Source organism: Marmota marmota, unplaced genomic scaffold (assembly GCF_001458135.2).
Source record: "Marmota marmota marmota unplaced genomic scaffold, marMar, whole genome shotgun sequence".
NCBI lineage: Eukaryota > Metazoa > Chordata > Mammalia > Rodentia > Sciuridae > Marmota > Marmota marmota.
This window is the reverse complement of record NW_026000229.1, coordinates 52,810,582-52,834,770: the sequence shown is the minus strand read 5'-3', so window position 1 is coordinate 52,834,770 and position 24,189 is coordinate 52,810,582. Positions and strand designations below refer to the sequence as shown.

Below are 24,189 nucleotides of genomic sequence, written 5' to 3'. Positions count from 1 at the left end.
TATTTACTAAGTGGCAAGAACTAGATGCTTTGCTGATCTGCCCAACAAACTACATTTGACTTTAAGAAAATTAAAGCCTAGTTAGAGCACACACAAAAATTCCCACTATAACATCTATTACCATGACTTGTACTCACCAAGCACCAAAAGTAAATTTAAAAACAAACCACACAAACACAAAGATGAAACACACTTTTGATATCATCTGGTTTGGGAGCTAGATGATCTCTAGGTAACCTGCCATGACTTTAATGCTAAGATTCTAAGTATGAGGCCTGAAAAGCTGGGTGTGGTTGCATGGGCCTGTAGTCCCAGCTACTCAGAAGCCAAGGAAGGACAACTTGAGCTCAGGAGTCTGGTGTCAGTATAGGTAAACACAGCAAGACCTACCTTTTAAAAAATATTTAAAAAGTAAGTACGACATCTCAAAAGGAAGGAACAACAAGCAGATTTTGTATAACACCTTCCACTTTATGAATTCAAAACCTTAAATGTTGATAGTGTAAAGACAGTTTACACTTGTATGGTGCTTTGTATTTTAAAAACATCTTCATGTTTAATTCATTATTCATAAATTCTTTATATATATCTTAAAGGAAATAATTATAATGCAGCATTTATGTCACAAAACCAGATTAGGATCTTACTTCTTTTCTTTCTTTCTGTACACCTGAAGCAGGCATGCTCCTCCTCATAGGTGGACTTCTAAAATGTTCCTCTATTTGTTTTTGAGAATGCTGTCTTGGAATTATAGGCCTGTTCACAGTTTTGTCTTTTATGTTGGTTTTAGTATCTTTACTCATATTCTGAGCTTTCTTGGTCCTTTGATTCTTAAGATCAGATCTCTTTTTTTCATAATCTTTTCTTGCCAATTCATCCTAAGGTAAACAAAATTAAAATTACTTAAACCTACAAAAATAGTAATGCTCTCACACCAGAAATTGTTTGTTGTTATATAGTTTACCAGTTTAAAATGCTTTTAAAAGAAAGAATACTGCTTACACATGAATAAAAAAAAAATCTCTGGAAGAATAAACAAAAAATTAAAATGACTAGTATTTTATGGAGCAAGGGGAATGAGATATAGATGAGATATAGGGATAGAAGGGTAAATTTTCATTACAAACTTCATTCTTTTTTTTGTACTGGGGATTGAACCTAGGGGTGCTTTACCAATGAGTTGCATCCACATCCCTTTGTATTTTTTATTTTGAGACAGGGTCTTGCTAAGTTGCTTATGGCCTCACTAAGTTGCTGAGGCTGCTCTCCAACTTGTGATCCTCCTGCTCGGTTCTCCCAAGTCACTGGGATTACAGGAGTGTGCCACTGCACCCAGCAACTTTATTATTTTTGATGTTTGAACCATAGGAATTTAGTAAATTTAATTTATAATAAAACTAAGATAAATATTTTGCACAGAATTCATAGCAATAGAGGAATATATATTATCAGTTGGCTACAAAGCCAGAACTAGATTCTGAATCTTTCGACTTTTTTTCTGAGGCATCATATAAATATAATGTAAATATAAATCTTCATAACTATATTAGAGATATATACTTCAACATAAGAAAGTTTAAAAATGTATTTCCATGTTTATTGCTCTAAAAACGGACTGACACTTTACCTTCTTACCACTATAGGTAAGCACGTAAGTACTTCTTACAGTCAGAAAAAAAACCACCTTGCCCTCCAAGATAAAAACATAACAAAACAAACAAAAAACCCCAGAATATTCTGTCTTGTTCTGCTCTTTCTAAACATATAAAACTTAAATAATTTCCTATTACTGGCCCCCAATAAAAACAACTTCCAGACTTTTCAATGCTGACACTAAAGATATACCATGCCCTCTGTGGATATGAGAAGGTACTGTTTTTCTATCTGGAAGTGACTTCTGTACACTTAGTCATCTTGGAAATTGGAAAAAACTGTCCCTTTTAAGTAACTTTGCTATTTTTATGATAGTGAGCCAATGCTTCTAAATATGCTGTCTTGAAAACATCTTTGCAAATATAAATCTTTTCTAAATGCTTTTGCTAAATTTTTTTATCAAGTTACTCATATTTACTGACCAACAATTTTCCAGATAAGAGTCACAATATAATTTTTAAGATAAAACATTTGTTAAATAAAACTATCCCTGGCTGGGGCTGTAGCTCAGTGGTGGGAGTGCTTTCTTAGCATGCATGAGGCACTGGGTTCAATCTTCAGCACCATATAAAAATAAACAAATAAAATAAAGACATTCTGTCCATCTACAACTACAAAAAAATTTTTTTAAATAAAATAAAAAAACAAAATTATCACTTCTAAGTAAATACAGTGATAAAGGGAAATAAAGAATTTTCAGTGAACTCAGATGTAAAGAATATTTTGAGAACAAGTATTATAAACTGGAATTAATGCTACATTCTGAAAATTCAACTTAATTTTAAATTTTACCAAAACATACCTGAATTTCTGCCGAAATAGTTTTAATCCACTCATCTACTATCTTTTTGATCCTAATTTTCTCTGATATCTCTCTAAAAAAGAGAAAAAGGAATTTTCTTAAATTAATACTTAATGCCCTGAGAACAGGACCTAAATCAAATATCATTCTTAACTAGTTCTAAATCTACTGTGTAGCTCAATCTCTTTCATCTGAAAAGGAAAAACTAGTGGTATTTAGTTTTCATTAAATGTTTGAAGGACAAATGTTTGAAAAGAAGTAAAGAAGATGTGTTCCAATGATAAGAGGGAAAATTTCCATCAATAAAAAGTATTACTGGATCCAAGATGGCGGGCTAGAGGGTGGATGCATTCTGTGTCACTCCGTGACCTGGGATTCAAGTAGTGGCAATACTGTTTCTCTGCTAGTTATTAGAGGACTTCCAGCTGCTCTCCCACGTAGGAATCACAGCCACCACTCCCACACAGGAAACATGGGGGCCACGTGCAGGACCTCCGGCTGCCAGTCCTGTGGGGACCCCCATCTACCTACATGGGACTCCTCAAGTCACTTCTACCTTGGGACACTGCAACCACTGCCATAGTCCCCTACACACTGTAGCCTGCACCTGGGGATACCGGACAGGGTCTGGAGACAGCTGCCAGCTACAACACTGTACTCTACAGAGCTGCATCTCTGAACATGTCATCCAAAGTCACCACCCCAGCCCAACCTGACCTAAAACCCTATCTCTGAAAGCAACCACCTCCAGCTTGAGATGCCTTTGTCACCATCTTTAGTTGGGATAACTCCCAGCTTGGGACACCGGCTGGGGCCTAGAAGCAATATGAAGGAGAGGCATTGGAATCCTGCAGAAACAAGATAAGTCTGTAGGGTAAAAACGTAATACCTCAGATCCACAGTGGTAGAAAGGAAGATACATGAACATGAAAAAACCAGGGAAGAAAGTGCCCCAAACAAACCAATTATTATTCTAAACTATTATTAGAATGCATGATCAGCACAGCAGAAGAAATGACAGAGAAGGAGTTTAGGATGTACATAATTTAAATGTTCTATGAATTAAAGGATGATATAAGAGATTAAATACAGGCAACAAAAGATCATTTCGATAAAGAGCTACATAAAAAAAATACAGGAAGCAAAAGTATACTTCAAATAAGGAGATAGCGATTCTAGGGGAAAAAAAGAAAAAACAAATCCTTGAAATAAAGAAAACAATAAACCAAATTGAAAACTCAATAGAGGGGTGGGGGTTGTGATTCAGTGCTACAGCGCTTGCCTAGTATTCATGAAGCTGGATTTGATGCCTGGTACCACATACAACAAATAAAATAAAGGTGTTATGTCCATCCACAACGAAAAAAATATTTAAAAAAAAAACACTCAATAGGAAGAACCCCAACAGATTAGATCACTTGGAAGACAGAACCCTCAGCGAATGAAGACAAAATACATAATCGTCAAAATAAAGTTCACACAGTGAAGATGATGAGAAATCATGAACAGAACATTCAAGAATTCATACCAGGTGCTGGGGATGTGGCTCAAGTGGTAGCGCGCTCGCCTGGCATGCACGGGGTGCAGGGTTCGATCCTCAGCACCACATAAAAAAAATAAAATAAAGATGTTGTGCCCACCGAAAACTAAAAAAAAAAAAAAAAAATTCATACCAAATTTAAGGATTATTGGGATAGAGGAAAGCGTAGAGTTACAAACCAGAGGAATTAACAATCTATTCAATAAAATAATATCAGAAAAATTTCCAAACATGAAGAATGTATTGGAAAGTCAAATATAAGAGACTTACAAGACACCAAATGTACAAAATCACAACAGATCTACACCAAGGCACATTATAATGAAAACAGAGAATAAGGAGAGAATATTAAAAGCCACTAGAAAAAGGAATCAGATTACATATAAGGGCAAACCAATAAGAATCTCTGCAGATTTCTCAATTCAGACCCTGAAAGCTAGAAGATCCTGAAATAACATATACCAAGCTCTGAAAGAAAATGGATGCCAACCAAAAATCTTATATCTAACAAAATTAAGCTGGATATTAGCTGGATTTGATGATAAAATTAAAACTTGCCAAGATGAACAAAAGTTAAAAGAATTTACAACTAGAAAGACTAAACTACAGAAAAATACTCAGCAAAATATTCCATGAGGAGGAAATGAAAAAGAATGATGAAAATCAGCAGAGGGAAGTACTATACTAAAAGAAAAACAATCAAAGAAGAAACCAATTCAAGTTATATAAAAAAAATGTTTTAAAAAATAAGCGGGAATACAAATGATGTTTTAATAATAACCCTGAATGTTAATGGCCTAAACTCATCAATCAAAACACATAGACTGGCAGATTGGATTTTTAAAAAGACCCAACAATATACTGCCTTCAAGAGACTCATCTCATAGAAAAAGACATCCACAGACTGAAGGTGAAAGGTTAGGAGAAAACATACCACTCATATGGACTACCGTAACAAGCAAGGGTTTCCATCTTCATATCAAATAAAGTAGACCTCAAGCAAAAGTTAATCAAAAGGGATAAAGAAGGATATTACATACTGCTCAAAGGAACCATACACTAACAAGACATAACAAGAATAAATATATATGCCCCAAAGAATGGAGCATCTACATTCATCAAAGAAACTCTCCTCAAGTTCAAGAGTCAAAGAGACCACAACACTATAATTCTGGGTGACATTAACACAACTCTTTCACCAACAGAAAGATCATCCAAACAAATCTAAACAAAGAAACTGTAGAACTCAATAATACAATCAATAACTTAGACTTAACATACATATATAGAATATTTCATCCATCAACAAGTGAATACACTTTCTTCTCAGCAGCACATGGATCCTTCTTTAAAATAGACCATATATTATGCCACAAAGCAACTCTTTAACAAATACAAAAAAGTAGAGATACTAACATGCATTCAATCAGATCATAATGGGATGAAATTAGCAAACAATGATAAGATAAAAAAATAAAAGCTACTCCAACACCTGGAGACTAAATAATATGCTACCAAATGAACAATGGGTTACAAAAGACATCAAGGAGGAGATTAAGAGATTCTTAGAGGTGAATGAGAACACAGATAACAATGCATCAAAATCTCTGGGACACTTTGAAGGTATTTAGTACTAAGAGGAAAGTTCATTGCATGGAGTTCATTCCTTAAAAGAAGAAAAAGTCAACAAATAAATGACCTAACATTATACCTCAGAGCGCTAGAAAAAGAACAAATCAACACCAAAAACAGTAGAAGATAGGAAATACTTAAAATCAGAGCTGAAATCAATGAAATTGAAACAAAAGAAACAACTGAAAAAATTGACCAAAAAAAAGTTGGTTCTTTGAAAAAATAAATAAAATGTAATGAAGAGGAGAGAGAAAACTCAAATTACTAATATACGTGATGAAAAAGGAAATATCACAACAGACACTACAGAAATACAGAAGATACTTAGAAATTATTTTGAAAACTTGTACTCCAATAAAATAGAAAATATCGAAGGCACTGACAAATTTCTAGAGTCTCATGATTTGCCCAAATTGAATCAGGATGATATACACACACAATTTAAACAGATCAATTTCAAGTAATGAAATAGAAGATCCCATCAGAAGCCTACTAACCAAAAAAAGCCCAGGACCAAATAGATACACAGCCAAGTTCTACAACATCTTTAAAGAAGAACTAATACCAATACTCTTCAATTTATTTCAGGAAGCAGAAAAAGAGGGAGTACTTCCAAACTCATTCTATGAGGCCAACGTCACTCTGATTCCAAAACCAGGCGAACACACATTAAAGAAAAAAAACTTCAGACCAATATCTCTCATGAACATAGATGCAAAAATTCTCAATAAAATTCCGGCAAATCAAATACAAAAACATAGTGCACCACAATCAAGTGGGGTTCATCCCAGGGATGCAAGGTTGGTTCAACATATGGAAATCAATCAATGTAATTCATCACATCAATAGACTTAAAGATAAGAATCATATGATCATCTCAATAGATGCAGAAAAAGCATTCAACAAAATACAGCACCCCTTCATGTTTGAAAAACTAGGAATAACTGGGACATATCTCAACATTATAAAAGCTATCTATGCTAATCCCCAGGCCAACATCATTCTAAATGGAAAAAAAAATTATATCATTTCCTCTAAAAGCTGGAACAAGACAGGGATGCCCTCTTTCACCACTTCTATTTTTACTTCGTGAAACACTGGCCAGAGCAATTAGACAGACAAAATAAATTAAAGGGATACACATAGGAAAAGAAGAACTCAAATTAGCACTACTTGCTGACAATATGATTCTATACCTAGAAGACCCAAAAAGTTCCACCAGAAAACTTCAAGAACTAATAAATGAATTCAGCAAAGTAGCAGGATATAAAATCAATACGCATAAATCAAAGGCATTTCTGTATATCAGTGACAAATCCTCTGAAAGAGAAACTAGGAAAACTACCCCATTTACAGTAGCCTCAAAAAAAAAATACTTGGGAATAAACCTAACAAAAAAAGGTGAAAGACCTCTACAATGAAAACTACAGAACGCTAAAGAAAGAAATTGAAGAAAACTTGAGAAGATGGGAAGATCTTCCTTGTTCCTGGATACGCAGAGTTAATCTTGTCACAATGACCACACTACTAAAAGCACTATTCATATTTAATGCAACTCTAATCAAAATCCCAATGATATTCCTCATAAAAATAGAAAAAACAATCATGAAATTCATCTAGAAAAATACGAGATCCAAAATAGCCAAAGCAATCCTTAGCAGGAAAAGTGAAGCAAGTGGCATCACTCACTATACCAGACCTTAAACTACACTACACAGCAATAATAACAAAAACAGCATGGTATTGGCACCAAAATAAACTGGTGGACCAATGGTAGAGAATAGAGAACCCAGAGACAAACCCACATAAATACAGTTATCTCATACTAGACAAAGGCACCAAAAACATACATTGGAGAAAAGATAGCCTCTTCAACAAATGGTGTTGGGAAAACTGGAAATACATATGCAACAAAATGAAATTAAACCTCTATCTCTCACCATGCATAAAATTCAACTCAAAGTGGATCAAGGACCTAGAAATTAGTTCGGAGATCCTGCGCCTAATAGAAGACAAAGGAGGCCCAAATCTTTATCATGTCAGATTAGGCCCCGACTTCCTTAACAAGACTCCTATAGCATCAGAAATAAAAATCAAGAATCAACAAGTGGGATGGATTCAAACTGAAAAGCTTCTTCTCAGCAAAAGAAACAATCAGGGAGGTGAAGAGAGAGCCTACAGCTTGGGAGCAAATTTTTACCATATGCACATCAGATAGAGCACTAATCTCTGGGATATTATAGAGAACACAAAAAATTTAATACCAAAAAAAAAAAAACAAATAACCCAATCAATAAATAGGCCAAGGAACTGAACATACACTTCTCAGAAGGTGATATAAAATCAATCAACAAATATATGAAAAAATGTTCAACATCTCTAGCTATTAGAGAAATGCAAATCAAAACTACTCTCTTTCATCTCACTCCAATCAGAATGGCAGCTATTAAGAATACAAACAGCAATAAGTGTTGGCGAGGATGTGGGGAAGAAGGTACTCTCATATGTGCTGGTGAGACTGCAAAATGGTACAGCCAATATGGAAAGCAGTATGGAGATTCCTTGGAAAACTTGGAACCACCTTTTGACCCAGCTGTCCTACTCCTCAGTGTATACTCAAAGGATTTAAAAACAGCATACTAAAGGGATACAGCCACATCAGTGTTTATTACAGCACAAGTTACAATAGCTAAACTGTGGAACCAACCTAGATGCCCATCAGTAGCTGAATGGGTAAAGAAACTGTGATATATATATATATACAACAGAATATTACTCAGCAATACAAGTGAATAAAATCATGACATTTACAGGTAAATGGATGGAGTTGGAGAGTATAATGCTAAGTGAAGTTAGCCAATCCCAAAAAAACAAATACCAAATGTTTTCTCTCATACAAGGAGGCTGATTCATAGTAGGGTTGGGAGGGGGAGCAAGCGAGGATTAGACAAACTCTAGATAGGGCAAAGGGATGGGAGGGGAAGGGAGCAGACAGGAAAGGGAGAGGGTAGGAAAGACAGTGGAATGAGATGGACATCATTACCCTAAGTACATGTATGAAGACACGAATGGTGTGAATATACTTTGTATACAATCAGAGATATGAAAAATTGTGCTCTATATGTGTAATAGGAACTGTAATGCATTCTGCTGTCATATACAATAAGAGCTGGGGAGGCTGTTGGGAAAAAGGCACACTCATACATTGCTGGTAGAACTGCATATTGGTACAACCAATATGGAAAGCAGTATGGAGATTCCTTGGAAAACTTGAAATGGAACCACCATTTGACCCAGCTGTCCCACTCCTCGGTTTATACCCAAAAGACTTAAAAACAGCCTACTACAGTGACACAGCTACATCAGTGTTTATAGTAGCACAATTCACAATAGCTAAACTGTGGAACCAACCTAGATGCCCTTCAATAAATGAATGGATAAAGAAACTGTGATATATATACACAATGGAATATTACTCAGCAATAAAAGAGATTAAAATCATGGCATTTGCAGGAAAATGGATGGAGTTGGAGAATATCATGCTAAGCCAAAGGCCGAATGTATTCTCTGATATGCTGATGCTGATTCATACTGGGGGTCGGGGGAGCATGGGAGGAATGGAGGAACTTTAGATAGGGCAAAGGTGAAGGGAGGGAGGGAGCATGGGGTGGGAAAGGTTGTGGATTGAGATGGACATCATTACCCTAACTACATGTATGAAGACATGAATGATATGACTCTACTTTGTGTACAACCAGAGACATGAAAAATTGTGCTCTGTGTACTAAGAATTTAAATGCATTCTGCTGTCATGTTAAAAAATTAAACAAATAAATTTTTAAAAAAGTATTCCTATCATGTATATATCCAAATTCCAACATTATAATAAATTCTATATCTTCAAAGGCATTAAAGAACTACTTCTAAATATCAAAACACATTAAACAAAGTGATATGCTTAGAAAAAACTTATGGAGCAGAACTGGAAGCTTCACAAATATCTTTGGGATGCAAATATCCTGCCTCACCTATTTGTGGATAAAGCATTGATAAATGAGTACATAGCAGCTCCATCTTTTGCACGAATAATGGCTTCTAGGTTTTCTTCAAGTACTTTTTTATTGTTTTGTACTCCTCTCAAAATCTTCTCAGCATCTTTCAATACAGATCTTGTTGTATTGGCTGTTTGAAGCTTAACAGAATTCTGTGGAAGATCAGCAAGCCTCATCATAATTGGCAAGTCTTTCTGCTTAAAAGAAAAAAGGGAAAAAAATTACCATGTTAAACTTACATTGATTACTTTAATCCAAATAAGATCTATTACTACTGTTGGGGCCATAAACCATGCCAACATGTTCTTCAGACTCAATCTGTCAAACTGAAGAGGTACAAGAGAATATATGGCACTAATTTTTTCCCATTTAGGAATACAAATGTTAGTGTCAAACAGAGATGGGATATCCATAGCAATGCTAGACAGTCCAGTGGCCAATGAAGTTCTATTGCTGAAGACAGCTAAACAAAATAAGAGCAAGTTGGCTGACACTTGCCAAGACACTGTGGACTAGAAAAACAAGAGCCATTCACAGCTCTCTTTCTCCTTTTCTCCCTCTCCAACAGAAGTTGGAAAGCCACAGATAACCATGTGGCTCTGTCTGGACAAAGAGTAGTAAGTAAAAATCATTTGGTGAAGGCCTCTGAAAACAAGTTTAAAGGGAATAGACTTGGCTGCCATGTTTTTGGTTTTTTTCGGACCTTTATCTTCATCCTTCCTCCTGATTTGTCTTCATAACTTTTTTATTCCTTCACAATTTTTACCTTGCTAATCATCAATTTTAACACTATTCCCACTTTACCTGGAGCATGTCATTTGTTTCTTTCTTCTTTTGGCCACGATCATGAAGAACATCATTAGACTTGTGCATAGTCATTTTAGATGTGCCTAGATCTTCACAGGATGGAAATCTTTGAGAAGGAAGAGTTCCAATGCTAGAAGAAAAGTTTCCCAAGTTCTCATAAATTCAATAAACAACTGATTACATGAACTTCTGGTACATTCTTAGGTATACTTTAATAAATGGTGTTCTACCAAAATTGTATCATGTAATCAATCAGTTATGTGATAAATATATGAAACACAAGAAATCATAAGAGACAAAATTAATCTTACCAGAAATGTTTAGGTATCATAGGAAAAGAGCAGAAAAGGGTTTTACTCTCAAGAAACTAACATTCAGAAGTATTTCCAGACAGGTGGAGAAAGAACTCTGAAAAGTCACTCTTCCATAAAAGCAACGAGAACACTGACATCAAAATCAATTTTAGGGGCTGGGGTTGTAGCTCAGTGGTAGAGCACTTGCCTCACATGTGTGAAGCACTGGGTTCAATTCTCAGTACCACACATAAATAAAAATAAAGGTTCATCAACAACAGAAAAATATTTTTTTTAAAAAGTCAATTTTATTTCAGAACTTTGAAAATTAAAGAAAGGCTTACAACAACCCGAGGATCATTTATGCAAGAAATAAATGGCTGATTCTTAGTAAAGATCAGTAAAGTTTATGGTATAACTTTAACTTAATTCATTATCAGGACCTTTTCCTCAACTCTGTGGTAGCCTTGAAAACTATGGCCTTACAACAACTTAAAAGGTTATAACAGGTTTGGAGGTCCTCTAAAAATCTCCTTCATTGTGTTTGGCTTTATTTGACCTAACTCAGGAGCTCAGTAAGAAACTCTATCCTTAGAGCATTTTTTTAAAAGTAGAAATTGTTAAAATCTCAGCTCCCTGAGATACTGATATAAGTTGAGGCAAACAAGACTGTGGACAATGAACTTCAAAAAATTTCAATGAGGAATGAGACATCCATAGTGGAGTTTGAGTAAGCTCCACCATATTCCTGGGGATATTGAAGATAGTACACATATAGGGGGCTATATACACACCCCAAAAAACCTAAGAAGGTCCAGCTCTCTCACATTTGACTGCTTTTGAGGCTGTCTGCGAGTAGGAAGTAAAGGCTAAGACAGATTTATAAAAAATAAATGCACACGTACATTCATGAAAATAAAGAGACTTATTTACTTATTTACAAATTTACTTATCTTGAACTATCAAGATAAATAAATTTGTTTCCAATCATTGGCAGGCTAAGTTCACAAAACAGAGACTTCAGTGAGTACATATGACAAAGAATTCAGACTTTACAGAATTAGTCCAGGAAAGTAACTAAATAACCAGCTGTATGAACAACAATTCCCAGTACAGCAAACAACACTGACTTCTAGTGTTGCCTTACTGTATTATTTAAAATGTCCAGTTTTCAACAAAAATTTTGATAAACACACAGAAATTTTTTTTAAAAAAAGCACAAACACAGGAAAAAAGACAGTCAGTAGAACTGTCCTTATGAAATCCCAGATATTATACTAACTAGGTAAAGATTATAAATCAGCTATTACTAAAGAAACCTATTCAAAAAATTAAAGTTAAATTTAAGAATGAAGTCTTGCCAAAAAGAAAAAAAACACAAATATAAATTCTGTAATTGAAAATTTCAAATTAACAGAGCCTCAGAGACCTATGGAATACCATCAAGCATATCATCACACATATCATTGATACTATTTAATATACAATGAAATGATGGTCCAAAAATCACCAACTCTGGGACAGGAGTCCCTGTGTTTCTCCTTTGCTAGCAAAACAATAATAGAATCAGAAAATAGCATCTAAATTATTATCATCAAAACAGAAAGAAAAAAGGAAAAAAAGAAAAGAAACAATGATGGCCAAAATGTTCCAAGTATAATGAAAATTAATCTACTCATCTAAAAAGCTCAACAAACTTCAAATAATAAACTCAAAGATATCCATACTTGAATACATCATGGGGAAACTGTCCAAAATCCCAAGCAAACAGAAAATCTGAATAGCATCAAAAGAAAAGTGACTCATCATATTACAAAAGATCCTCAAAAAGATTAACACCTGGCTTTTAATCAGTCTTTATGTAAGAGTCCAGAGGAAGTAAGATGATACTTTGAAGTGTTGAAAGGAAAAAAAAAATGCCAACCAAAAATTCTATATCTAGCAAAACTATCCTTCAAAAGTGAAAGAGAAGATAACAGAGGCATGCATGTGTACACAGAGGGTTGACCACGAGAAGAAACAAAAGAGGGAGTCCATCTACAAACTGAGGAGAGAAGTCTCGGAAGAAATCAGCCCTGTTGGCAACTTGATTTTAGATTTTAGCCTCCACAAATGTGAGAAAATAAATTTATGTTCAAACAAACAAACAAGAATAATTGAAGGAGAAACTAAAAACAATCCCATATAAACAAAAACAGAAAATTCAGTGCTAGAAGACCCAACCTACGGGGCTGGGATTTTGGCTCAGTGGTAGAGTACTCATCTCGCATGTGGAAGGCACACATGTGAGATGAGCACCACATAAAAATAAAGGTGTTGTGTCCATCTACAAATAAAAATATATTTTTTAAAAAAAGACCCAACCTACAAGAAATACTGAAGAAAGTCCTTTAGAATGAAAAGACATTAGATTCTAGCATGAATCAATAAGAAGAAACAAAGGGTATAAATAAAGGTCAATTATATATGTACAAAAATATAACATCTATTTTTATTATGCTCTTCTGAATCAAAAAACAGCTGTATAAATTTTAAGTTATCAAGCTGTATAGAAGGGCTTATAGTTGATCAAAATATAATTTGACAATAGTGGAAAAAAGGGGGAGGGAAGACAGACATTGGAGAAAAATTTTAATACTACTGAAATTAAATTGATAGTAATCTGAACTAGTTTGTTTTGAACTAATATGTCAATTTTAATTCCTATATAACCAATAAATAACTACATTACTACAAAAAATGTAGTAAAGGAAACAAAGGAATTAAAATACTACACTAGAAAATATCTATTTAATTAAAAGAAAGCACTAATGGAAGAGTGGTGGAATAAAAGATCTGAAACATGTTGGAAATACATAGCAATATGGCAGGCATAAATATCTTATCAATAAGTGCATTAAATGTAAATAAATTAAAATTGTACAATATATTTACATAAAAATACTCCAGTTGTGGCTCTTTTAAATTTTTATTACTGTAGTTTTCATGATATAGAAGGGAAATATAATTATGGCCAAGATTTACTTGATTTTTAAAAAAATCTTTCTTACATAAAATTTCAAACATACACATAAGTAAAAATAGTACAATGACACTTTATATGTCCCTTCTATAACAACATCAAACACATCATTCTCATAGCTGTCCTCATTTCTTCTATACTCACAACCCATTCCCTGTCCTACTATGTTATAGAAAAAGAGAAAGATACATTAGAATCAGAAAATAGTATCTAAATTTAAGATAATTTTTAAAAACAATAATTTATTAATATTCTTAAATAAACTTTAGAAATATGAAGAAAACTCTTTCTAGTTTAGTTTGCATTCCAATTTCTTGTTTTTACCTGTTTTTTTCCTCAAGTTTCCATTCCAGTGTCGGCCTAGTCAGTGAGGTTATGTCTAACAATTCACTTTTTTTTATCAAAGAATCATTATTATTCAAAATCTGTTCCAACAGTTTTACATTTCCTGTAATAGAAAAAATATAGTATCATTTTCCAAATATTAATTAATTTCTCCTTTACATAACATCTCACTATGTCTGTACTCTGGCCTAAATCTGCTTCTATGACTATCTACTTAATTCACTCCACAGTTGCAATGGTTTTAATATGTCCCCTGAATTTCAGGCATTACAAACTTAATCCTTAAAGTTATATGTTATTGGTATTTGAGAGCCAGGAACTTTGGGAGGTGATTGGGTCTGGAGGGTTCTGTCCTCATGAATGAGTTAATCCATTCATGTATTAATGGATTACCAGGTTTTTCAAGGGAGTGGGTTCATTATAAAACCAAGCTCTCTCTGACTAGCTTCCTTTTGTGCCATGTGATGCCCTCCACCATGTCAAGAACCAGCAGGCTCTCACCAGAGGCCAAGCCCATATAAGTCACCATGCTCTTGGACTTTCAGAATCAGGAGCTAAATAAACCTCTTTTCTTTACAAATTACTCAACCTACAGGAATTCATTATAGCAACAGAAAACAGATTAAGACAAAAGAGTAGACTGTAAATACACTCACCAAGTAACACTAAATATTTATACCTCATATAAACCACTCTGGTAAAAATATGAATTATATTAGGCAAAAAGACTAAATTTGTCTCTGTCACAGAGGGAACTATCATTATCACAAAACTCCAGAAATTGAACTATTTTGTAAATCAGTAAAAAGGAGGTTTGTTTCCTCACAATTACTTGGATCTTCCCATTAGCCTTGTTTTCAGTGAGACTACATAACAAATTACTTTTCGTAAAATTGGTTTCTTTAATAAATATTTATTATCTTCTAAATTCTTGAAATTTGCCTAAGGTAAGACTTGAATGCATTTAAAGAAATCTAAGAATAAAAGCCTACAGCTTAATATTTTCACTTACTTTTACTAGAAGAGCTACATTTTAAGGCTCTGTAGCACACTATTATTTCAGGTCACTTATAAAAGTTCTTGTTTTCTAGTAAAATAGTTCATATATTAGCACTTTTTCCAGCAAAACATGGTGATAAATGTTAACTTCCCTGAGTTTTATTATTGAAATTCACACCTAAAAACAATATAAGGAAACACATTCTAAAAATGATCAGTCTTACCTCAACAAGGCATTATTTTTTATATTAATAAAAGCTTAAGTAATAACCTGTAGGAGATAGTAAAAATAACTATAAATGTATACCTTCAACTCCTACAGATAATCTAAAGAAGACTGATTTGTCCCATAAATATCATCTACAGAAAAGTAGTGAAAATAGAGATATCAGTCTAGTTACAGGGCACACAGAGAATTCCAAATCATGAGTGACAAAATTTCAGGACAATTTCCTAATCTGAAATAGGTCTAGTCAAGGCAGGTATATCTATAATTGTTTCTTACCTCTCTGACCTAACATTTCCATGTTTTCTTTTTCTTCTATGGGATTTTCCTTCTTTGACATTTCATCATCTCTTGAAACAGGTACAGGAGCAAACCTGCGAGGTGCTGGTGTCTCCAAAGGAGATTTTTGTTCATTAAAATCCATATCTTCAAACTCTATTAAAGGAGTTTTAATAGAAAATAAATAAGAAATTTTTTTTAAAGAGAGAGAGAGAGAGAGAGAGAATTTTTAATATTTATTTTTTTAGTTTTCAGCGGACATAACATCTTTGTTTTTATGTGGTGCTGAGGATCAAACCCGGGCCGCACGCATGCCAGGCGCGTGCACTACCGCTTGAGCCACATCCCCAGCCCATAAATAAGAAATTTAACTTGCTTGTTAAAATTTAAAAATTAGAGAGTATTATTCTTTCCTGTACATTAAAAATAAAACCAAAAGTACACAGGATTGATAAATACATAAATTATTAACAAATAAGTAGAAAAATAACTTCATTCTTAACTAGAAGTCAAAAGAAATAGACTAAATATTTTTCAATAAAGCTATAAACAGAAATCAATATAATAACATTTTTTTTGTGTGTGTGTGATACTGGGGATTGAACTCAGGGGCACTCAACCATTGAGCCACATCCCTAGCCCTATTTGGTATTTTATTTAGAGACAGGGGCTCACTGAGTTGCTAAGTGCCTCGCCATTGCTCAGGCTGGCGTGCCTGGCAACATTCAGTACTATTAAAGTTGTGGTGAAAATGGTATATCTAGACATTTTTCATGGTAATGAAAATTGATAAACATGTAGCAATATACCACCTAAATAACATTACCCTTGGGAATTTATCATAAGGAAAAAAACTTTAAAAAGTGTTAAATATGTGATGATATTCATTACTGTATTATTTATCAAGAAAAAAAAACCCTAAAACCTACCTAACTGTTCAACCTCAAGGTAACAGTCATGTCAATAGACTTTTAGTTATTAAATTTTAAAATTATAGGGTGTGGGTGTGGCTCAATGGTAGAATGCTTGACTAGTGTGCATGAAGTACTGGGTTCAATCCCCAACACTGAAAAAAGAAAAAATTAAACTGGTGAAAATAATTATATAAAACATAAGAAATGCTTTCAGTATGCTAATAAAAAAGAAATACAGATCCTTTTCAGGTCATAGGTGTGATGACTGTGTATTCACACTGTTGTATCAGATGTGCCTCTCTATAAACTTGTTATAATGTCAGCACATTACCCAGCCTATTTTGGAAAAAAAAAAAAGAAAAAATACAAAACTGTATTTGTGCTACAATTAAAACTATCTAAAAGTAGGGCTAGGGATGTGGCTCAAGCAGTAGCGCGCTCGCCTGGCATGCATGCGGCCCGGGTTCAATCCTCAGCACCACATACAAACAAAGATGTTGTGTCCGCCGAAAACTAAAAAATAAATATAATTCATTCTCTCTCTCTCTCTCTCTCTCTCTCTCTCTCTCAAAAAAAAAAAACTATCTAAAAGTGACACATACTCATTAAAAAACACAGAAAAATAAAAAGTTTAATTTGTTGAATTTGGGGGGAGAGGGGTACAAGGGATTGAACTCAGGGGCACTCAACCACTAAGCCACATCCCCAGCCCTGTTCTGTATTTTATTTAGAGACAGGGTCTCACTGAGTTGCCTAGCACCTCACTCTTGCTGAGGCTGACTTTGAACTTTCAACCTCCTGCCTCAGCCTCCCTAGCCACTGGGATTATAGGTGTGTGTCACCTCACAGGGCTAATTGTTGAATGTGCTGAATTAAACTAAGTTTTTCTTTTATTTCTGTTATCGTAAGTAATATAAACACTGAAATAATTAAATTAAGTATGCAATCGATAAAATAGTCATTTTTTTTTCTTTACAGCTTAAGTCTACAAAAACAAAATTATTCTGTGGAATTGAGTAAATATACTAGGGGGAAAAGTATCCACTTATGTAGAAGGATCAAGGCTCTGTCACACTGAAATCAGAGCTCTTGACCCTTGCTCTCATGCCCTAACTCTCAATGTAGTAACCTTGAACAGTCCAGTCATAACCTTTCTGTATTTCATATTCCTTTTTACAACTTAAAAATTGACTCAGACTACTTCACAACAGTGTTGTAAGAACTGCTCATTTGCAAAATAAACATACCTTATAAGTAAAAGAAGTGTTTAATGACTGTGATACAACAATGTTGTAACAAATAAAATATTAGAAATACACAGACCTGTACATCATTAAATGAAGAGTCCTTTGATTTTCATTAATGTTATTTGGAAAAATATAAAAATAATTTGGAAAAATATCTGTTCATTTATTTTAAATTCCAAAGGTTTAAGAAATAAGCTGTGTATTTCTTTGTTATTATAATTTTTTAATTCTATAAACAGATTTGTATTAGTCAAACTGAAAATATTTAGAAATATAGTAGTCTCCCCTACTCTTGGGGAGATATGTTCCAAGACCCTAATGAATGCCTGAAACTAAAGATAATGCCAAACCTTATATGTATTATCTTTTACCTGTACACACAAACAGTACAGTGTGGATACACTGGACAAAGGGATCATTCACATGTCCTGGCAAAACTACTAAGCCAGACAGTATGAGATTTCATCATGCTACTCAAAACAGCATGCAATTTATAATTTGTAATTGGTTTATTTCTAGAATTTTCCATTTAATATTTTTAGGCCACAGATGACCATGGACAATTTTAAACCTCAACAAGCAAAACTACAAATAAGAGGGGATTCAATAGCTTATAATTTTACTCAGTTGTTTTTTTCCTGACACAATCAAGAAAAACAGTAAATATGCAGTTTGTCGGAGAAATTGGAGAATTTTATTAGATAAGTAAATTTTTCTAAATGTCTAAGGGTTTCTGATAACTTATAAAGGCTATTACTTAAAACCATAAATTAGGACATGATTCATAATTTGAACAAGTTGAAAAATAATTTAAAATTTACTTAATCTATAAAAAGAATTTTATAAAACAAAGACTCAGAAATTTTGTAAGAATCTCACCACTTAGTAAATAAGTTTTCAGTTCATATAGCACAAAGAAAATCCTTACATTTTTATTCCATAAGAAATTAAATATTTTTACCTTGTTTGGAAGTATATATATGATGTGAAGACAGATTGCTGCTACCAAGATGAGGATGTTCTGGTTTTACAGAATACTTTTCCACTGCTCTGGAAGGAAGCACGCTACCAGGCTGAAAACTATTAGTCTTTAGTGCAGCACTAATAAAATGAGTCTAGAAAAAATAAAATTATTAATTTCAAATATCATTTAGTATGATGATAAAGTATATTGAGATTTCTTACTGGACTTGTAAACAATTTTATTACATTTATGAAACAATGAGAATATATTCCTTACACAGCAACTATCACTGCAGTAGTAACAGAAATACTATGGAAGGAGGTAGTAAAGACTGGGCTGTCTAACTACTCTGTGCTGTTAATCATTTTCTTTAACCATTCCAGCCTCAGTGTCTTCCTTTCTACCTCAGAAAGGGCTTAGAATCATGGAAGCAGCCTAAGAGAGGACCAAGAAGGAAGGGCCCTAACTCTAGACCTCTACTTTCACCAAATAATTTAAAACCAAAGCATTTCATCTTTTAAATCCTGCAGTGTAAGACATCATTTGAAGTAAAGGTTAGAAAAAAGTTTGATAGTAAGCACTCAAATAAAAGCCATGCTTATGCTTAGTAGCAGCAACAGTATATGCATTTATATATAATGGGAATTAAAGTGACAACATTGTTTTCAGCCCTATTAATTTAAATACCTGAAATGTATATTTTAACTAATGAAACTGATTTCAAAAGAGAGTTTTAAGTCAGATCAACAAGAGCTAAAATAGACATCATTTTATAGAATTCCTAAAAGTAGGCTGAGTTCCCTTTAAATAAATAAGATGGGACAGATAACTAATTTCATTTAAGCAGTTACTGAATGATTAATATACCTACTATTATTGTGAACAAAAAGAAAAGTAAAGAGAAAGGAAAAAAAATTTTCAGGCAAAGAACTCAAGGCTCAGAGAAGAAAGTTATTTATCTACTGGGTACTGGCATTCTGATCAAACCATTTCCAGCCTCTCTCTAGAAAATACGCTGCACACGTAATTTTAGTCAGGCGTGAGTACTTACAAAAACTTGAATTTGTATGCCTACAGTCATTCCAATAAAATACTATCTTCAATCTCATGAAAAATGGTGAAATGAAATGGACATCATTATCCTAAGTACATGTATGAAGACACGAATGGTGTGACTCTACTTTGTGTACAACCAGAGAAATGAAAAATTGTGCTCTGTATGTGTAATATGAATTGAAATGCATTCTGCTGTCATATATAACAAATTAGAATAAATAAATTAATTTTAAAAATCTCATGAAAAGCTCAAGATAAGCTTTGTAAAGAAGTCTTGACATTACTCTGTTAACAAAACCTGATGAGAACACACCAAAAAAAGAAAACTTAAAGAACAATATCCCTTAATGAATATAGATGTAAAAATCCTCAATAAAATACTTGCAAATCAAACTCAATAGCCTATCAAAAAGATCATATAATCACGATAAAGTTGTTTTTATTCCAGGAATATAAGGATGGTTTTCAACATATGCAAATCAATAAAATAATATATCACAAAAATAGAATGAAGGATAAGAAAAATCACATATTCATTTCAAAATCATCTCAAACACAGAAAGTATATTTGATAAAATTCAATACCCACTCATGGCAAAAGCTCTAAACAAATTGGATACAGAAGGATCATACCTCAACATAATAAAGGCTATGTACAACAAGCCCACAACCAAAATTACCTATGACCCAAAGAGATCTACAGACTCAGTGCAACCTCCATCTAAATATCAATCACATTTTTCACAAAACTAGAATAAACAATCCTAAAATTCATATGAAGCACAGAAAAACCTAAATAAACAAAGCTTCCTTAAACAAAAAGAACAAAGCTAGAGGCATAATAATACCTGATTTCCAGATAAACTACAGAACCACAGTAATAAAAACAATATGGTATTGACATTAAAAAAAAAAAAAAAACATTGGAACAAACTTGAGAACCTATGCATCCAGAGCCAACTGATCCTCAACAAAAGGACCAAATGCATAACTAGAGAAAGGACAGCCTCTTTAACAAATGATGCTGGGAAAACTGGGTATCCATAAACAGCAGATAAAGCTCAGTGGTAAAGTGCCACTAGTTCTAACCCAGTACTATATATATATATATATATATATATATATATATATATATGCAATGATTCTCTGGATAGGTCTCTCAAAGAATAGGAACAACAGCAAAACTTGACAAACAGAAGTTCATCAAGCTAAAAAGCTAATGCATAGCAAAGTAAATGATTAATGGAGTGAAGAGACAACCTTCAGAATGAGAGAAAATATTTGCTAGTTATTCCTCTGATAGAGGACTAATATCAAGAATATATAAAGAATTTTAAAAATTTAACAAAAAAATAATTAATCCAATTAAAATGGGCAAATGATCTGAATAGACACTTCTCAAAAGAAACATGTTTAACAAATATATGAAATGCCCTTCAATAGATGAATGGATAAAAAAAAATGTGGCATTTATAAACAATGGAGTATTACTCTGCACTAAAAAATGACAAAATCATGGAGTTTGCAGGGAAATGGATGGCATTAGAGCAGATTATGCTAAGTGAAGCTAGCCAATCCCTAAAAAACAAATGCCAAATGTCTTCTTTGAAATAAGGAGAACAACTAAGAACAGAGCAGGGAGGAAGAGCATGAGAAGAAGATTAACATTAAACAGGGACGAGAGGTGGGAGGGAAAGGGAGAAGGGAAATTGCATGGAAATGGAAGAAGACCCTCACTGTTATACAAAATTACATATAAGAGGAAGTGAGGGGAAAGGGAAAAAAAACAAGGGGGAGAAATGAATTACAGTAGATGGGGTAGAGAGAGAAGATGGGAGGGGAGGGAAGGGGAGGGGGGATAGTAGAGGATAGGAAAGGCAACAGAACACAACAGACACTAGTATGGCAGTATGTAAAAAAGTGGATGTGTAACCGATGTGATTCTGCAATCTGTATACGGGGTAAAAATAGGAGTTCATAACCCACTTGAATCAAATGTATGAAATATGATATGTCAAGAACTATGTAATGTTTTGAACAACTAATAATAAAAATCAAAAAAATTTCTCAATTATATTACTCATCAGGGAAGTGGAAATCAAAACTACAATACCATCAGGGCTGGGGAGATAGCTCAGTTGGTAGAGTACTTGCCTTGCATGCACAAAGCCTTGGGTTCCATCCCCAGTACGAAAGGAAGGAAGGAAGGAAGAAAGGAAGGAAAGAAGGAAGGAAGGAAGGAATTTCATCTTAGCCATTTAAAATGGCTATTACCCAAAATGGCTATTACCAAAAATTTTTTAAATGCTGGCAAGGATATGGAGAAAATGGAATGCTAATATACGGACTGGAAGAAATGGAAATTAGGACAACTACTATAGAAAACAGGACACAGTTTCCTCAAAAAACTAAAATGAAAATTACCATATGCTCTAGCTATCCCATTCTTGGGTATATATCCAAAAGAAATGAAGTCAGCATTCAAAAGAAATTCCTGCATGCCCATGTTTTTAGCAGTACTATTCACAACAGTCAACATATGGAACCAGCCTAGATGCCTGTTTAACAGGTGAATAGATGAAGAAAACACAGTGTATGTGTATATGTATATATATACATATATTCCTTTGTGTGTGTGTGTGTGTGTGTGTGTATATATATACACATATATACATATATTCCTTTGTGTGTATATACAAATATATATATATATATATGTATATACATATACACACAAAGGAATATTATTTAACCATAAAGAAAAATGAAATCCTATCATTTGCAAATAAATGGATTGAATGGGAGGACTGGGGATATAGCTAAATAAGCCATTAAATAAGCCGGACACAGAAAGACAAATATCACATGTTCTCTCTCATATGTGGAAATTAGGAAAAAAAAATTACCTGAAAGAAGATGGATTACTAAGGACTGAGAGGAGTACATGTTGGGGTGGAGAAAAGGACAGTTAGAAGGAGGATGGATGGACCTGATCAATAAAAGATCTCTGAAAACATGATAGTGAATCCCATTAATTTGTACAATTAATATGTCATAGTAATCACAAAAAATTAAATTTTAAAAATTGTAGCACTTTAATCTTCACTCTGTGAAACTATATTAAGATCTAATAAACTTATTTTTGTACTTTCTTCTGAATGTTCTAACTTAATATAATTTTTTTGAGTTCTAAAATTGTGCATTAACCAGGGGAAAAAAGTAATATACAATGGCATTCACTCTTTTTTTTTAAACATGGTGTCATTTTTTTTAATATCATTATTTTGTTTGTTTATTTATTTTTATGTGGTGCTGGGGATGGAACCCAGTGCCTCACACACACTAGGCAAGCACTCTACCACTGAGCCATAACCTCAGCCCCAATGGCATTCGCTCTTTAAAAAAAAAAATAAAGCTTGAGGGTTGAACAGTATTCCAAGACTTGGAAATTCCAAACGAAATAAGTAACTGTGTACTCAGCTCTTTGAGAAGATAATTCTTCTTTCTGTAATAAGCCAGAACCTCATATTCAAAAGACATTAAAAATTGTCATTCTTGAGGAGATCCAAGATGGCAGGGCAGAGGGAGGCAGCATTCTGCATAGCTCCGTGACGTGGGATTCAAGTAGTGAGAATACAGCTTCTCTGCCAATGATATTCCCACTCCCTGCCCTCCCAGGAAGCACCCTGCCCATCTAGGGCTCCAGGCCTCAGCATCTGAGTAGGTCTCCCAGCTACTCACCCACGCAGGACTACTGGATACCTGAGTAAGACCAGTGGCCGACAGGAGAACCCGCAAAGAACTTTTGGCCACCCATTCAAGCAGAAATCATGGACAAAGCCCCCACAGAGGACACCCAGCAGGGTAGGAACTCCAGCTGCCACCCCTGTGTGGACACTGATATAACAATGTGGGGCTCCCCGGGTTGCCCCCATCTTGGGACTCTACAGCAGCAGACATAGTCCCCTATGTGCACTAGCCTGCCTGCACCTGGGAACTTCACACAGGCTCTGAAGTCAGCCGACATTGCAAGTCACAGAGCAAAGGGAGGTATTATTACACTAAAGGAAAAACTAATCAAAGGAGAAAGCAAGTCAAGTTGGGTAACTTTAACACACCTCTTTCAAAAATAAACAAAAATGGCTGGAAACACAAATCATGTTTTAATAATAACCCTGAATGTTAATGGCCAAAACTCACCAATCAAAAAACATAGAATAACAGATTGGATTAAAAAAAAAAAAAGACCCAACAATATGCTACCTCCGAGAGACTCATCTCATAGGAAAAGATATCCACAAACTGAAGGTAAAAGGTTGGGAAAAATCATACCACTCACACATGGAATGCGAAAGCAA

The 24,189-nt window shown here is 34.0% G+C and overlaps 1 protein-coding gene and 1 non-coding gene across 17 annotated transcripts in view; one reads left to right on the top strand and one right to left on the bottom strand.

Annotated features, from left to right (window-relative positions):
• Kiaa0586 (KIAA0586 ortholog) overlaps positions 1–24,189 on the bottom strand; it is a 124,134-nt gene that overhangs the window by 78,126 nt on the left and 21,819 nt on the right. For 15 of the 16 annotated variants that reach the window (XM_048793284.1, XM_048793295.1, XM_048793294.1 and 12 more), the window contains 7 exons: positions 18,773–18,926; positions 15,651–15,806; positions 14,126–14,249; positions 10,484–10,616; positions 9,656–9,876; positions 2,456–2,528; positions 648–878 (listed from right to left, as the gene is read on the bottom strand). In XM_048793284.1, the coding sequence (XP_048649241.1) occupies positions 648–878; positions 2,456–2,528; positions 9,656–9,876; positions 10,484–10,616; positions 14,126–14,249; positions 15,651–15,806; positions 18,773–18,926 (1,092 nt within the window). The remainder of the gene's footprint in view (positions 1–647; positions 879–2,455; positions 2,529–9,655; positions 9,877–10,483; positions 10,617–14,125; positions 14,250–15,650; positions 15,807–18,772; positions 18,927–24,189) is intronic. The other variant, XM_048793281.1, reaches the window with a different exon arrangement.
• Positions 16,803–16,905, top strand: LOC125613434. The gene has a single exon (XR_007344007.1). It is a non-coding gene; the product is annotated as a small nucleolar RNA U13 (small nucleolar RNA).